Source organism: Mesoplodon mirus (genome assembly GCF_964341445.2).
Source record: "Mesoplodon mirus genome assembly, chromosome: 5".
Taxonomy (NCBI): domain Eukaryota; kingdom Metazoa; phylum Chordata; class Mammalia; order Artiodactyla; family Ziphiidae; genus Mesoplodon; species Mesoplodon mirus.
In genome coordinates this window covers 155068482-155084853 of record NC_138980.1, presented here as the reverse complement: position 1 = coordinate 155084853, position 16372 = coordinate 155068482, and the positions used below count along the sequence as shown (strand labels likewise).

At 38.6% G+C, this 16372-nt stretch overlaps 1 protein-coding gene across 1 annotated transcript in view; it reads left to right on the top strand.

Annotated features, from left to right (window-relative positions):
• Positions 1–16372, top strand: part of SPEF2 (sperm flagellar 2) — a gene marked incomplete at its 5' end in the record, with an annotated part of 163657 nt that overhangs the window by 123445 nt on the left and 23840 nt on the right. The window contains 2 exons of the mRNA XM_082623316.1: positions 12990–13096; positions 13804–13986. Coding sequence (XP_082479442.1) covers positions 12990–13096; positions 13804–13986 — 290 coding nt within the window. The remainder of the gene's footprint in view (positions 1–12989; positions 13097–13803; positions 13987–16372) is intronic.

Below are 16372 nucleotides of genomic sequence, written 5' to 3'. Positions count from 1 at the left end.
CCCAGGACCTTGGAAAAAGAAAGGAGACAAAGATTGAGAAGATGCAAGAAATGTTTAACAAAGAACTAGACCTAGAATTAAAGAACAAACAGCTAGAAGAATTAAAGAACAAACAAATATAAACAATAGAATAACTAAAATGAAAAATACACTAGAAGGAATCAATAGTAGAATAACTGAGGCAGAAGAACAGATGAATGACCTGGAAGACAGAATTGAGGACTTCACTGCTGTGGAAGAGAATAAAGAAAAAAGAATGAAAGGAAATGGAGACAGCCTAAGAGACTTCTGGGACAGCATTAAACTCACCAACATTCACATTATAGGGGTCCCAGAAGGAGAAGAGGGAGAGAAAGGACCCGAGAAAATATTTGAATAGATTATAGTTGAAAATTTCCCTAACATGGGAAAGGAAATAGCCACCCAAGTCCAGGAAGCACAGAGCATCCCAGGCAGGACAAACCCAAGGAGAAACACGCCGAGACACATAGTAATCAAATTGACAAAAATTAAAGACAAAGAAAAATTATTAAAAACAACAAGGGAAAAATGAAAAATAACATACAAGGGAAGTCCCATAAGATTAACAGCTGATTTCTCAGCAGAAACTCTACAAGACAGAGGGAGTGGCATGATATATTTAAAGTGATGAAAGGAAAGAACCTACAACCAAGATTACTCTACCCAACAAGGATATCATTCATATTCGATGGAGAAATCAAAACCTTTACAGGCAAGCAAAAGCTAAAAGAATTCAGCACCACCAAACCAGCTCTACAACAAATGCTAAAGGAACTTCTCTAAGTGGGAAACACAAGAGAAGAAAGGGACCCACAAAAACAAACCCGTAACAATTAAGAAAATGGTAATAGGAACATACATATCGATAATTACCTTAAATGTGAATGGATTAAATTCTCCAACCAAAAGACACAGGCCCTCTGAATGGATACAAAAACAAGACCAATATATAGGCTGTCTCCAAGAGACCCACTTCAGACCTAGGGACACATACTGACTGAAAGTGAGGGAATGGAATATTCCATGAAAATGGAAATCAAAAGAAAGCTAGAGTAGCAATACTCATATCAGATAAAATAGACTTTAAAATAAAGAACATTACAAGAGACAAGGAAGGACACTACATAATGATCAAGGGATCAATCCAAGAAGAAGATATAACAATTATAAATATATATGCACCCAACATAGGAGCACCTCAATACATAAGGCAAATGCCAACAGCTATAAAAGAGGAAATCGACAGTAACGCAATAATAGTGGGGGACTTTAACATCTCACTTACACCAATGGACAGATCATCCAGATAGAAAATTAAAAAGTAAACAAAAGCTTTAAATGACAAAATAGACCAGATAGATTTAATTGATATTTATAGGACATTCCATCCAAAAATAGCAGATTACACTTTCTTCTCAAGTGCACATGGAACATTCTCTAAGATAGATCACATCTTGAGTCATAAATCAAGCCTCAGTAAATTTAAGAAAATTAAAATCATATCAAGCATCTTTTCTGACCACAACACTATGATATTAGAAATAAATTACAGGGAAAAAATGTAAAAAACACAAACATATGGAGGGTAAACAATACGCTACTAAATAATCAAGAGATCACTGAAGAAATCAAAGAGGAAATCAAAAAGTACATAGAGACAAATGACAATGAAAACACGATGATCCAAAACCTATGGGATGCAGCAAAAGCAGTTCTAAGAGGGAAGTTTATAGCAATACAATCCTACCTCAAGAAACAAGAAAAATCTCAAATAAACAATCTAACTTTACACCTAAAGGAACTAGAGAAAGAAGAACAAACGAAACCCAAAGTTAGTAGAAGGAAAGAAATCATAAAGATTAGAGCAGAAATAAATAAAATAGAAACAAACAAAACAATAGCAAAGATCAATAAAACTAAAGGCTGGTTCTTTGAGAAGATAAACAAAATTTATAAACCTTTAGCCAGATTTATCAAAAAAAGAGGGAAAGGACTCAAATCAATAAAATTAGAAATGAAAAAGAAGTTACAACAGACACTGAAGAAATACAAAGCATCCTAAGAGACTACTACAAGCAACTCTATGCCAATAACATGACAACCTGAAAGAAATGAACAAATTCTTAGAAAGGTATAATCTTCCAAGACTGAACCAGGAAGAAATAGAAAATATGAAGAGACCAATCACAAGTAATGAACTTGAAACTGTGACTTAAAATCTTCCAATAAACAAAAGTCCAGGACCAGATGGCTTCACAGGTGAATTCTATCAAACATTTAGAGAAGAGCTAACACCCGTCCTCAAACTCTTCCAAAAAATTGCAGAGCAAGGAATACTCCCAAACTCATTCTACAAGGCCACCATCACCCTGATACCAAAACCAGACAAAGAAACTACAAAAAAAGAAAATTACAGACCAATATCACTGATGAATATAGATGCAAAAATCCTCAACAAAATACTAGCAAACAGAATCCAACAGCACATTAAAAGGATCATACACAATGATCAAGTGGGATTTATCCCAGGGATGCAAGGATTCTTCAATATATGCAAATCAATCCATGTGATACACCATAGTAACAAACTGAAGAATAAAAACCATATGACCATCTCAATAGATGCAGGAAAAGCTTTTGACAAAATTCAACACCATTTATGAAAAAAACTCTCCAGAAAGTGGGCATAGAGGGAACCTACTTCATAATAAATGTCATATATGACAAACCCAGAGCAAACATCATTCTCAATGGTGAAAAACTAAAAGCATTTCCTCTAAGATCAGGAACAAGACAAGGATGCCCACTCTCGCCACTCTTATTTAACATAGTTTTGGAAGTGCTAGCCATGGCAATCAGAGAAGAAAAAGGAATAAACGAATACAAATTGGAAAAGAAGTAGTAAAACCATCACTGTTTGCAGATGACATGATACTATACATAGATAATCCTAGAGATGCCACCAGAAAACTAGTAGAGCTAACCAATCAATTTGGTAAAATTGCAGGATACAAAATTAATGCACAGAAATCACTTGAATTCCTATACACTAACAACGACAGATCAGAAAGAGAAATTAAGGAAAACATGTCATTCACCATTGCAACCAAAAGAATAAAATACCTAGGAATAAACCTATCTAAGGAGGTAAAAGACCTGTACTCAGAAAACTATAAGACACTGATGAAAGAAATCAAAGATGACTCAAACAGAGGGAGAGATATACCATGTTCTTGGATTGGAAGAATATTGTGAAAATGACTGTACTACCCAAAGCACTCTACTGATCAATGTAATCCCTATCAAATTACCAATGGCATTTTTTACAGAACTAGAATGAAAAACCTTAAAATTTGTATGGAGACACAAAAGACCCCAAATAGCCAAAGCAGTCTTGAGGGAAAGAAACAGAGCTGGAGGAATCAGACTCCCTGACTTCAGACTATACTACAAAGCTACAGTAATCAAGACAATATGGTTCTGGCACAAAAACATAAATATAGATCAATGGAACAGGATAGAAAGCCCAGAGATAAACCCACGCACCTATGGTCAACTAATCTATGACAAAGGAGACAAGAATATACAATGCAGAAAAGATAATCTCTTCAATAAGTGGTGCTGGGAATACGGGACAGCTACATGTAAAAGAATGTAATTAGAACACTCCCTAATACCATACACAAAAATAAACTCAAAATGGATTAAAGACCTAAATATAAGACTGGACACTATAAAACTTTTAGAGGAAAACATAGGAAGAACACTCTTTGACATAAATCTCAGCAAGATCTTTTTTGACCCACCTCCTAGAGTAAAGGAAATAAAAACAAAAATAAACAAATGGGACCTAATGAAACTTAAAAACTTTTGCACAGTGAAGGAAACTATAACCAAGACAAAAAGATAACACTCAGAAAGGGAGAAAATATTTTCAAACGAAGCAACTGACAAAGGATTAATCTCCAAAATATACAAGCAGCTCATACAGCTCAATATCAAAAAACAAACAACCCAATCCAAAAATGGGCAGAAGACCTACATAGACATTTCTCCAAAAGAGATATACAGATTGCCAACAAGCACATGAAAGGATGCTCAACATCACTAATCATTGGAGAAATGCAAATCAAAACTACAATGAGGTATTACCTTACACTGGTCAGAATGTCCATCATCAAAAAATCTACAAACAATAAATGCTGGAGAAGGTGTGGAGAAAAGGGAACCCTCTTGCACTGTTGGTGGGAATGTAAATTGATACAGCCACTATGGAGAACAGTATGGAGGTTCCTTAAAAAATGAAAAATAGGGACTTCCCTGGTGGCGCAGTGGTTGAGAGTCCACCTGCTGATGCAGGGGACGCAGGTTCGTGCTCTTGTCCAGGAGGATCCCACATGCCACAGAGCAGCTAGGCCCATGAGCCATGGCCACTGAGCCTGCACGTCCAGAGCCTGTGCTCCACAGCAGGAGGTGTCACAACAGTGTGAGGCCCGTGTACCGCAAAAAAAAAAAGTGAAAAATAGAACTACCGTACAACCCAGCAATCCCACTACTGGGCATATACCCTGAGAAAACCATAATTCAAAAAGAGTCATGTACCACAATATTCATTGTAGCTCTATTTACAATAGCCAGGACATGGAAGCAACCTAAATGTCTATCAACAGATGAATGGATAAAGAAGAGGTAGCACATATATGCAATAGAATATTACTCAGCCATAAAAAGAAACGAAATTGAGTTATTTGTAGTGAGTTGGATGGACCTAAAGACTGTCATACAGAGTGAAGTAAGTCAGAAAGAGAAAAACAAATATCGTATGCTAACACATATATATGGAATCCAAAAAAAAAAATGGTTCTGAAGAACCCAGGGGCAGGACAGGAATAAAGACACAGATGTAGAGAATGGACTTGAGAACATGGGGAGGGAGTAGGATAAGCTGGGAAGAAGTGAGGGAGTGGCATGGACATATATACACTACCAAATGTAAATTAGATAGCTAGTGGGAAGCAGCCACATAGCACAGGGAGATCAGCTTGGTGCTTTGTGTCCACCTAGAGGGGTGGGATAGGGAGGGTGGGAGGGAGATGCAAGAAAGAGGAGATATGGGGATATATATATATATATATATATATATATATATATATATATATATATATGTATAGCTGATTCACTTTGTTATACAGCAGAAACTAACACACCATTGTAAAGCAATTATACTCCAATAAAGATTTTTTAAAAAAGAAAAAAACAGAAGTAAATAGCATCACACTTAAAAAAAAAATAAAAGACACATACACCCAATGTTCATTGCAGCACTATTTACAATAACCAGGTCATGGAAGCAACCTACATGCCCATCAACAGACGAATAGGTAAAGAAGATGTGGTACATATACACAATGGAATATCACTCAGCCATAAAAAGGAACAAAACTGAGTCATTTGTAGAGACGTGGATGGACCTAGAGACTGTCATACAGAGGGAAGTAAGGCAGAAAGAGAAAAACAAATATCGTATATTAATGCATATATGTGGAATCTATAAAAATGGTACTGATGAATCGTTTTGCAAGGCAGAAATAGAGACACAGATGTAGAGCACAAACGTATGGACACCAAGGGAGGAAAGCGTGGTGGTGGGGGGGTGGTTGGATGAACTGAGAGATTGGGTTTGACATATATACATTAATATGTATAAAATAGATAACTAATAAGAACCTGCTGTATAAAAAAATAAAATAAAATTCAAAAAATAAAAGGTATTAATGGAAAGGAGTAAAGCTTAAGGAGTTTTCACTGAGTACTGGTTACCCATATGAAAATTAAGTCTTCATTAAGGTAGTCCTTACTGAAAACAATGGAAAATTAAAAATGCATCATATACTGTCAAATATAGTATATAAGGAGTGCTTATATTCAGCACTCCTTTCCTTGTCAAATTCTGTCACTTGTTATGATTCTAAATCTCCTTTGGAAAAGGCAGTAATTAGACATAAAATACCATTTGTTGATTGTCACAAATATGCCATAAAAAATGACCTTATATGTGGTAATCACACAAGATTATGCAAAATGTAATGAAACAACTAGTCATGCTTAGCATTTTTCTTGCCACCCAGCACAGATCTATACTTTAGAATTTTAGAAGCAGCTTAAGTAAGAGAGAGCCTGAATCACCAAGACGTTCTTTCCACTGACTGCCCCAAGAATCATTCCCATGAGCATAGTCCCAGCATAGAAGGGATTTAGTGAGTATTTTCAGAATTATGACAGTAGGCAATATTGGCATGGTGCTAGGCCCTATGTATCAGCCCCCATACTAGCATTTCCACGTTAATACACTTCTTGCCCATGGCTGGATGAGGAAGAAGACCCATCCATGAGTAAGAAGAGTCAGATAGCTCTTTTCAAATCCCCCTCTTGTCAAATGACTGTAGTATGACCTTGGGCAAGTTATTTAACCTCTTTTTGTCACACTTTACTCATCTGGAAAATGGGGTATTTCATGGGATTGTTATGACCATTAGAGTAATTAATGTATGTAAAGTGCTTTAAAAGCGTCTGGTGCATTGAATGTGCAATTTAAGTGTGATATAAGCCATTATCACTTAATTATATAATTACAGTAATATTACATTATTATATAATATATAACATTATACAATATTGATACAAGCTATGCTTATTATTTTCCAAAATGTGAGCTCGGTATCCTGAAAGTGCACATACCCTAGTAAGCACCTGCAGCATTACCCTAGAGCAATTTCAGAAAAAAAACACAATACCTGGTGGAATTAAACCATGAGGTATGTGGCTCCCTGGGGACTGTAAGCATACAAAACAAAAACACTCATTTTGTGTACTGCAGTAAGCTCTGGGTAGGTACATCTTGTCCCAAACATCAAGTGCCAGCACATCAGGAAGACAGTCTTTCTCCAAGGGAAGCAATTTGGAGTCTGTTGGAACTAGAACATTTTTGCAGTGTTCCAAAGTCCCCACTTAAACCATAAGAACTCCTTTTCCTTGTAAACCCATCAGTACTTTATGTAATGTCTATAGAGATTCAGTTCATAGCTATTTTGGCTTCTGCTGAGAGGCTATCAGGGGAGAACACCATCCAGCAAATTCTGTACCCTCACTCCTTCTTCAAGAGATGCAGCATTTAGTTGTTCAAGGCCTATAACTTTGTTCTAAAAACTGACAAGGGTCCCTCCTTCAAACTCCTCTTAGAGACCCTTAGAATCAGTGACTGGTCTCAGAGACGGCACAAATTCAGGAAGTCTAGGCTGTACTGGCCAGGCTAGATCATCCAGCTACATGGTTTTTACAGGAATTCAAGGAGGAAGTAGTTGTTGCTGTCTGTGTGGGTCAGCAAAGGCTGTAGCCCATGGGAAACTTTTGGATAGAACTTTCTAGGAAGCAAAACAAGGGCGGAGTATTCCAGGCACTGGGGAAAATGGAATCTACATTGAGATTTTGAAGTTGCATGACATATTTCTGTAATCTGAATCTAAGCAAGTGGAAGGAGTTTACCCACTGAGAAAACAACAGGGCACCTGGGGGCCACACTGGTGGCAGAAAGCTTTCTGCTCTGATCCCTAGATTTTGCCACCTGGTGAGATATTCCTGTCAATAACATCAGTCCTTTCTTATTGTACCTTTTCTCAGAAATATTTCTGCATTTCTTGATTTGTGTAAATGTCAGACTAACTTAATTACCTTTCAGACCAAAATAGGGGGCTTATTTACCTGCATATATATAGTATCATAGTTTTAGAATTTTCTCAGAGATGCTAAGCCTAGGAAAACCCACAGAGCTTTCTAGTTACTCCGTTCAGGGAACAAGCCAGGTATGCTTACCCCTGCCTCTTGGTTAGTTGAGGCTTTGGGGGGAGACAGTAGCCATCTGCCGCTCTCAGAAACAGTCTCATCGTCCCTCAAAACCATCCGGGAAGGATGCCCTTCTTGTAGTAAGTTGACCCTACCGCTGCCAGAGAAGACAGGGCTGAGGCAGGAGGGGAGAGGCATCCAAAGCAAATCCTGTAGACACACTGCCCTGCATATCCTGTGATTCTTGTCTTTCACCTGGGGAAGGAAATGACAGCAAAAGGCTGTGCCCTTCTCCTGCCTGGAGAAACGGATTCTAGGGAGAAGGAGACCATAGCACCCTTTGCCCATAGGAGAAACCTGTAATATGAAGTGTGTAAATGTGGAGGGTAAGACTGCCTGCTAGCGACCACCAGCTTCACCACATATGACCACTGTGACATCAGACAAATTAATTAACCTCTCTGTGCCCTAGGTTTTTGACCCATAAAATGGTGATGGATACTAGTAGTTGGCCTACTTTCTTAACTATAAAATAGGGATACTGGGTGATGACGATTAAATGATGTAAAGCAATTGGCATACTAACCAAAATGCCTGCTAAGTAGTAAGCACTCACTAAGATTGTTCCAGGAATAATGAGCAAGTGTAGGCGGGACAGGGATTAAGCAAAACCATGGGTAGGCATTGGTGATTACTTAAAATAACCACATGGAGTTATTTTAAAGGCAGGGATTCTCCAGATGTTGTGAGTCGAGTCACCAAAAAGCAGAAAAGTCCTCAGAAGCTTGACCGTAACCTCCCAAAGAGGAACAATCAATTTTTGAAAACTTATCTTAAAAAATACCCTTGGCTTGTATATGATGAAATACTAGATCTTATGTTCTGTGGCCTGTGTCATAAACATGGAGTGAAGTTGAAGGGAAATCAAGTGAATTTTTTTTATGGCACCAACAACTTCTCGACTGAATTTCTCAATGCGCACCATCTCAGCGAGGCTCACACCAAGGCTTCCCTCATGGAAGCGACAAGTGGTTCCCCAGGGAGCAGAACCACCATGGAGCTGATGGTGAGGACCATGAGCAAGGTTACCCTCAGGAGGGTTGAGAACTTGTTCCCATCCTACCACACCATCGCAAAGACCAGACGTCCCCTCAAAGATTTTATCTGGATGTGCTCGTTGGATGATATGAAGGGTGATGATATTGGCCCGGTATTCAGAACGAACAAATCGGCCAGAACATTTACATAGTTTATTGCTGAAGTAGAACAGAGAACTCTAAGAGAGAAATTAGAAAAAAGCAAGTTTTTCTCCATCCTCAGTGATGGGATCACAGACAGTTCAATCGAAGAAGCTGACCTTGTGTACGAGCAGTGAGCATGCGCAGGGAAAGGACACTGCCAAATCATTGGGGTACAGACAGGGGAAAAGAAGGGACCCCTGGCAATAAAACATGCCACTGAGAAAACTCTAGAGAGAAATCTTCAACTTCGACTGTCAAACCAAGACTGGGCAAAGAAACTGTTTGGTTTTGCAAGTGATGGTGCCCCTGGCTCAGAGCGAGAAGATGGCAGCGGGGTGGCCCTGCTTTTAAGAGAAATCCAGCCACGTGCACTGACGGTGTATTGCTCTACGCATCCTCTCGAGGTATGTTACAAAGCGGCGTTCCAGAGCGTGCCCCTGTACAATGATGTCAGAGACCTTCTCCGCAGCACTTACCACTTCTATCACAATTCTCCTGTTCATAAGAGTACTCTGGTACTTTCAAAGGCCTTCACCTTCGACCTGTGATAACTTCTCAAGTAGGAGGCCGGAGGTAGCTTCAAGGATTACAGGCCTCCCTCCAGAATCTTCTCAAAGGATATCAATTGTCCAGCAGCTGCATTCAGTGAGTAATTTTGAAATACTGTACTATTTTAGTTTTTTCAGAATAAGAAGAATACTTTTACTGAGCCATTTGAAATAATAATTTTGATAAAGATAAACCACTGTTTTTTCCTAGCCCATGTTACAGACAAGGGAAGGCAGAAGTGACACCAATCATCAGAAAGCCAAAGACCTTGTAGAGTCCCTCCTGCAGGCAGACATTGTTAAATTTGTCCACTTCTTGCTGGATGTCATTGATGTCCTCAACATTCTGTCCCGCGTCAATCAGAAGAGAAACTCTTCAATTGCTGATATATTTGCCACCCTAGAGTCAAGACAAGGTGAGGAGTCTGGGATGATCTGAGAGTCTATCCAACCAGACAGATGGACTTGGGAAACCATTTGCTAGGTGCTTTTGCACGTAATTGACTACTTGGGGGATTTTTTTTCCCCTCCCCAGACTAGGGCCAAAAGAACGCCCAGTGGATTCAGTCATACACTTTCAGGGTAACTTCCTCCTCGCAGGAAAGTGAAACATTTCTGACGTGAGAAACATGGTTTTAACACATCTTATCAAGAGGCTGCGAGGCTGTTTCAGAGATGTCAACCAAGATGTGGTAAAGGCAGCCACGACTGGGAGCTTTAAACTGTGGCCAGCAAAGATAAATCAAGGTAACGTATGAACTCTGGCTCTGAGTCTGTTGTTCTTTGATTGTCTGTATACATGTCTTTAAGATATGTGACTTTTTGTTGGGTGTATTGATAGCAGAATTTGGAGAAAAAGAGGTGTCCATCCTGATTGCACATTATGAACCAGTATTGGAAGCTGCCAAGGTGAAAATTGATGAAGTAGACACAGAAAGGAGCATGTTGAAATTTGAGATTTATGCTAGGTAAGCATAAGTAACCTAGTTGATATTTATAAATATTGGAGTAAAACTTAGGAGTCTCAATCTTTTACATTTTTCATTTTTCCTCCTAGATTTCAGAACATCCACAAATTGACCTGGGATTTTGTGAATTCTGTTTATTTACACAAGTATCCAAACATCCTAATACTCGTGGACCTAGTGCTGAGCCTCCTTGCAAGTTCAGCTGAAGCAGAACGTGGCTTTAGTCAGATGAAGGGCACTAAGTCACAAATGCATGCCAAGGTCAAGGCTGATAGCATGACAGATCTCCAGATAATTCAGTTGAATTCTCCAGACATTCATAACTTTGACCCTAGGAAAGCTATTCATTTATGGAATACAAGAACACCATCTTCAACTGGTGACACAAGACCTATCTCGGATTGTTCATCAAACTCAGAAAGGCTTGATGAAAGTGATTAGTAATGTGACAAATGTTGACCTCATCACTGATCATAGCAAAAAGAACTATTTTCAAAAACCTGAAAGTTAAAAGTAAAAGTCACCAGTCTTCATATCAAACACAAAAGGCATTTGGCATCATCCAGACCTACAGAGCAAAAATCCAAAGATTGGTTTTCCTCTGACTTTCTAATTCTAGTTCTATATTCACACATTCTTTCACATTCTTTGGGTGAAGTATATACTTCTAAGCAATGGTATTATTTTGATGTCATCTTTCTGAGAGTTACTGCTAAGGGTAACTAGACTATAATTATGATCTGAGTTCCTTTAGGCCTGGCTTACAATTAACTGTTTTTCCTGGATAATTCTAAATGACGGTTGCATTAGGTAACTAACTCAGGACCAAATCGAAAGAGATTTTTTTTTTGATCCGTAAACAAAATTTGTAAGCTTATCTGTTTCCGCTACTGCATTATATGTGAAGGCCATATTATTATATGCCTTGGTCATTTAAGTAACACGGCCAAATATCAAAATAGTTTTCACATTTCACACTAGAGTTCCCAGATAAACAATTCCTATGTGAACTGAAAGTATTTTCTTACACTTTGCTTGCACCATAGCTGTTAGAGACAGTGGAAATATTTTACGTATCTACCAGAATTTTTAAATACTTTGAGCCTCTTCATGGTTTCAATTGAGTTTATGTGGTTTCATCTTGAGAGACATGAATGATTAATTTCTAACTTGTCTGTAAACCAATATAGTATCATGTAAAGATCATTTTACCAAAAGCTCCACTACCTGGGAAAGTTATTCTCATCTCTATAAAATTGGATACTCAGGTTTGATCAGAAAGGATAGAGAATTTATTTCTGAACAACCTGCTGGATGGCCAGTCTTATCAAAGAAAGAATGATTCTGCTCTTGCTACCCAGAAAATTGCCTTCCAGATCTGAACTTTGCGTTATGTTATTTGACCCACTGAAATTTTAAAAGGATCACTACATTTTCCTAAAGGTTAGAGGAAATGATAAAGTTCATGTTGGACTTTAGAAATGCTAAAAACTTAGATATAGGAAGAAAAATTTGATATTCTACATCTATGTTTCACTCTTTTTATTCCTAAACAAAGAAGAATAGCTATATACTCTGGACCTGAAAGATACCCGAATACATGTAGGAGTGTCTCCTGGTTCTAGAAGGTACCGACACTATGGGAGTTAGACATTTTTTAAGGAAATACATTTATTTTGCTTTCCTATTTCTTTTTTAATGCATGTGCATGCAATTTGAAATGAGCAACAGACTAAACAAACATCTCAAGGTAAAGTAGTTTAGTGTTTAAGAGCAAAAGTCTTTAAAAGGTCAGTTATCTTTTATAAAATATATCACAGTGTTTGAGCCAATTAGATGACTAAATTAGAACTTCAAATCTAGTAATTTAATAATTCAAATATCCCGACATTTACCAAAACAAATATATTCTGATCTAAAAAAGCAAAATGAGGATAAATGTGTTACCTTGATCACAGTGGTGATGTGCATGCGTTTGGAATACCTTTATCCCATATTTACCAAAGCATTTTACTCTAGTGCCCTGCTGAAAAATAGGAACCCTTGTAGTAGTTTTTTAAATTCAACCTATTCTGAGTACAAGGTCAAAGAAGACTCGAAACTAAAATATAAAGCCTCAGTATCTTACTCAGTCTGAACAATTTATTACTCACAGAAAAAGACGTGCTGACTTACCTGAGAAACAACCATGGGAGAAAATCAGGAAATTGATTATTATTTTTATGTTTCCAAAGTGTCTTCTGTTTCTCTAAAGGCTAAAGTTTTAAAGAGAATGAATAAAGTGATTATACAAATATCCATTATTTGTTCTATTTTAGTGAAAGAAACAAATCACGTAATAAAACGTAAAAATATTTCTCATTGTATTTTAGGCATAATAGGAAACAAAGCATTTGCTGACATTCTGCTGGATTTGGTAACCCTGAACCTTGGAACAAACAACTTTCCTAGTAGTTGGATGAACCTCACTCAACCTGAAGTAAGCTTCTATTTTGTTTGGGTTTCAAGCTTTGAGAATTCTTCTTCTTTAATCAATAAGTCAAGAGTTTTCAAATAACCAGTACCTTCACAGTATCCAACATTTAGTAGCAGCCAATAAACCTGGATGAACAAATGAATGAACTTCAAATTAAGACACATAGTATGTTCATGCTCAGTATTTGAAAATAAGTGACGATGCTGCCAGTCAATGAAACACTACAGAGACCATGAGGCTCAGCCAGTGATTTTGTATTTATTACTACCAGATGGAGTGATCCTAACCAGTAATAGTAGATGATTCTGGCAGTGCTTGCTTTTCCTTGTATTCTGTTCCTTAAGAAAACAAAGTGGTTAAAGAGTATTTCCCTACAAGTTGTAGAGCCCTCCCACACTCGTAATTATCATCTTTATTCCTTCTCTGTTGAAAAGGTACAAAGTGTACTATAGTCACAAGTGTTAATTCCTTGTGTAACAGTAAGCAAAAACCACAAATGTCAAGGAAGCAAAAATCAAAAACACTCTCTAAGTTCTGTCTGGTGTGGATTGCTTGGTAGAACCTGAGGGAACAAAAGTGAGAACTGACCCTATTGGCCAAGCTAAAATCTTACTTCCTTCATCAGAATCTCTTACTAAGAAACACGAGCAGGTAGAGTGTCACAAGAAAGTCATACAAACATTTCAATGGCATTTCCTGCTTTCTTCTAGGTGCAGGAGTTAACATCTTTATTGGTAACAAACTCGGAGTTCGTGGACTGGCGGAAATTCTTGTTAGTTGTCGCGCTGCCTTGGCCCTTTCCTCTGGAGGAGGAGCTCTTGGAGACCCTGCAGAGGTTCCAGGCTGTGGATGAGGAGCACCTGGGCACAGTCACTTTCGAGCAGTATATGCAGGTCACTACCAGCCCCTGGTGGCACTAATCCTACCAGAGTACTTCTGACCTAAGAAGCTCCCTGATCTCACAGCACCAGGTCTCATGGCCCATGTCTAGGCACCTAGAGGCAGCACAGACACTGTCCAAGTACCAGGTAGAAGTCTGGCTCCCACTCCCAGGGAAGAGTCTGAAAAAGTCAGAACTGCTTGGAGAGCTAAAGGTTCTGAAAGAAGTCACAGAGAATGTCATTGTCCTCCTACCAAGTGGTTCTTAACCTTGGCTGTACATTAGAATTGCCTGCAGAGCTTTTAATCAGCCCAATGCCCAATACCAAATACTCTGGGAGTAGCAACAGCAGTTACAATGAACACAGGGAAAGGGGCAGGGTTTTTTATTTTTTTCTTTTGGTCACAAGCGTGGTGAATGATGAGATGGTTTTTGACAAGTTGAGTTTGAAATGTCTGTGGGAAATGCAGACAGAAATGTCCCATCTGATATGGCAGATGCAGAAGCCAGTCACTATCACGTAGGCAGTTGTTGGAGTTATGAATGGACCAGATCACCCGAGGGAAGTGTGTAAAGTGATGGATAATCCAGTAACATGGTACCTGGCCATTGGACTTGTAGATAGGATATAACTATTGACCTTCACCAGAGCAATTTTGGGAGAGTACAGAGTCTAGATTGCAGAGAATTGATGGAATAAATAGGTCTTTAGGAAGTGAAGATAAGACAGTCGATTCATTTTTGAGAAGCTTGAGTAAGGAGGGAGGAAGAATGAAATGCCATAATTAAGAAGGGCCTGAATGACTTATTTTGTGTCTACTAATCGAATTCATCCTAATTCTCACCACTTCACATTGCTGGTAGACACGAAAGGTGGAAGCGTTTATAAGGTGCTGATTTTGAAACAGGGTGATAATCTCTAGGTGCCTGTAGCTTGTGTATATTTCACCATTGAAAGATCACATCTCTTCCTGCTTCTCTTTTCTTCCTTGATTAATGGAAGACGTGCTCATAGACAACCCTGACGTTCCTACGCTCAGACAGTTGAGCCAGAGGAAATAGCACTTCCACATCAAAGAGGTTCTTCAAGCCTGATCAAGAAAGGCGTATAGCTGATTGGGCTCTAATTTATATACTTCCCAAGTAGAGCACTTTGTGAATTCTTTCACTGTCCTGGACCTAGGCTTACAACTTATAGAGACGTTTTGTGTAAAAACATAAACAGCAGGGCAAAACTTATTCTATTTTCTTGTTGGCTTAAGATTTTGAAAAGTGGGCGCTCGTGAATGTACCAACCTTCACTCTTTACAGTATGTGCTAATGAACAGAGGTTGTCAATTTAAACATCTTTTTGCACAAACGTGAGATGAACTTAGGTGTTGGTAATTTGTACCACAGTGCTGAGCAAAACCAGAAAGCTCCCTCACCAAAAGTGTGAATTTCTTAGAGAAAGTTGGCTGCTGCATGAAACAGAGACTCAGAAATACTTATCAGAACACTACCTGGGTTTTGGGAGCAGTTGATTTCTGAGCTCTGCCCTCTCAGCTTACCCACCCAACGCCCACTCCTCAGGAGGCTCAACACAAGGTGGCCATTTGGAGAGGCCCGCTTGACCTCCCCACACGACTCACAGATCTCCAGCGCTCGCCACATCACACACACAGAGTTCTTCCATAGGACTATCAAAACAGCTTCTAGGGCAAAATTTTATGATTTATTGAAAGTGCCACCTTCGAATACAGTAGTCAAATAGTACAACTACATTGCTGAAATGAAGTTCTCTGGGGAAAAAATAAATAAATAAATAAATAAATAAATAAGCTCCCTATTCTGCTTTTTATTTTGTCTTTTTTCTTTTCTTTTGACTAACTGCAAGTTCACCATAACCGCCACTTAAGAGTGTGTTGATTTCCCCAGCTTCTAAAATGGAATAAGATACAGTGTTTGTGAAGCTGCTGCGGCTGCATACCTGGGCTAAGCCAAGCGAGCATAAAAGTGCACTTGCCTTTGCTCCAGCCCTATTGCAGCTGTCTTGCCTCTGTCACATGTGGATGTTTAGTCACACTCATGCAGAATGCTTTGATGGTGAACTCTCTCGACTCATCTTCTGTCAATGAGAATGCAGGTTATCATAGGCTTAATGAGTCAGATGTTCTAGGATCCAAACAGCGCAGCACTTGTTCTCTAAGGAAAAGTAAACTAACCTAAAATTCTTTGACCATATTTTATTTATTCTTTGACCAAATGTCCACAAAGGACATTTCCACATTTCAAGGATAAATCACCTGATTATCCAGTGGGGCAAGATGTGGTTGACTGAACCTTGCTTGATCAATTTAAATCCAACCTACAGTTCACATTTACAATTTCACACTGCTAACATTTTCATGGATGACTCT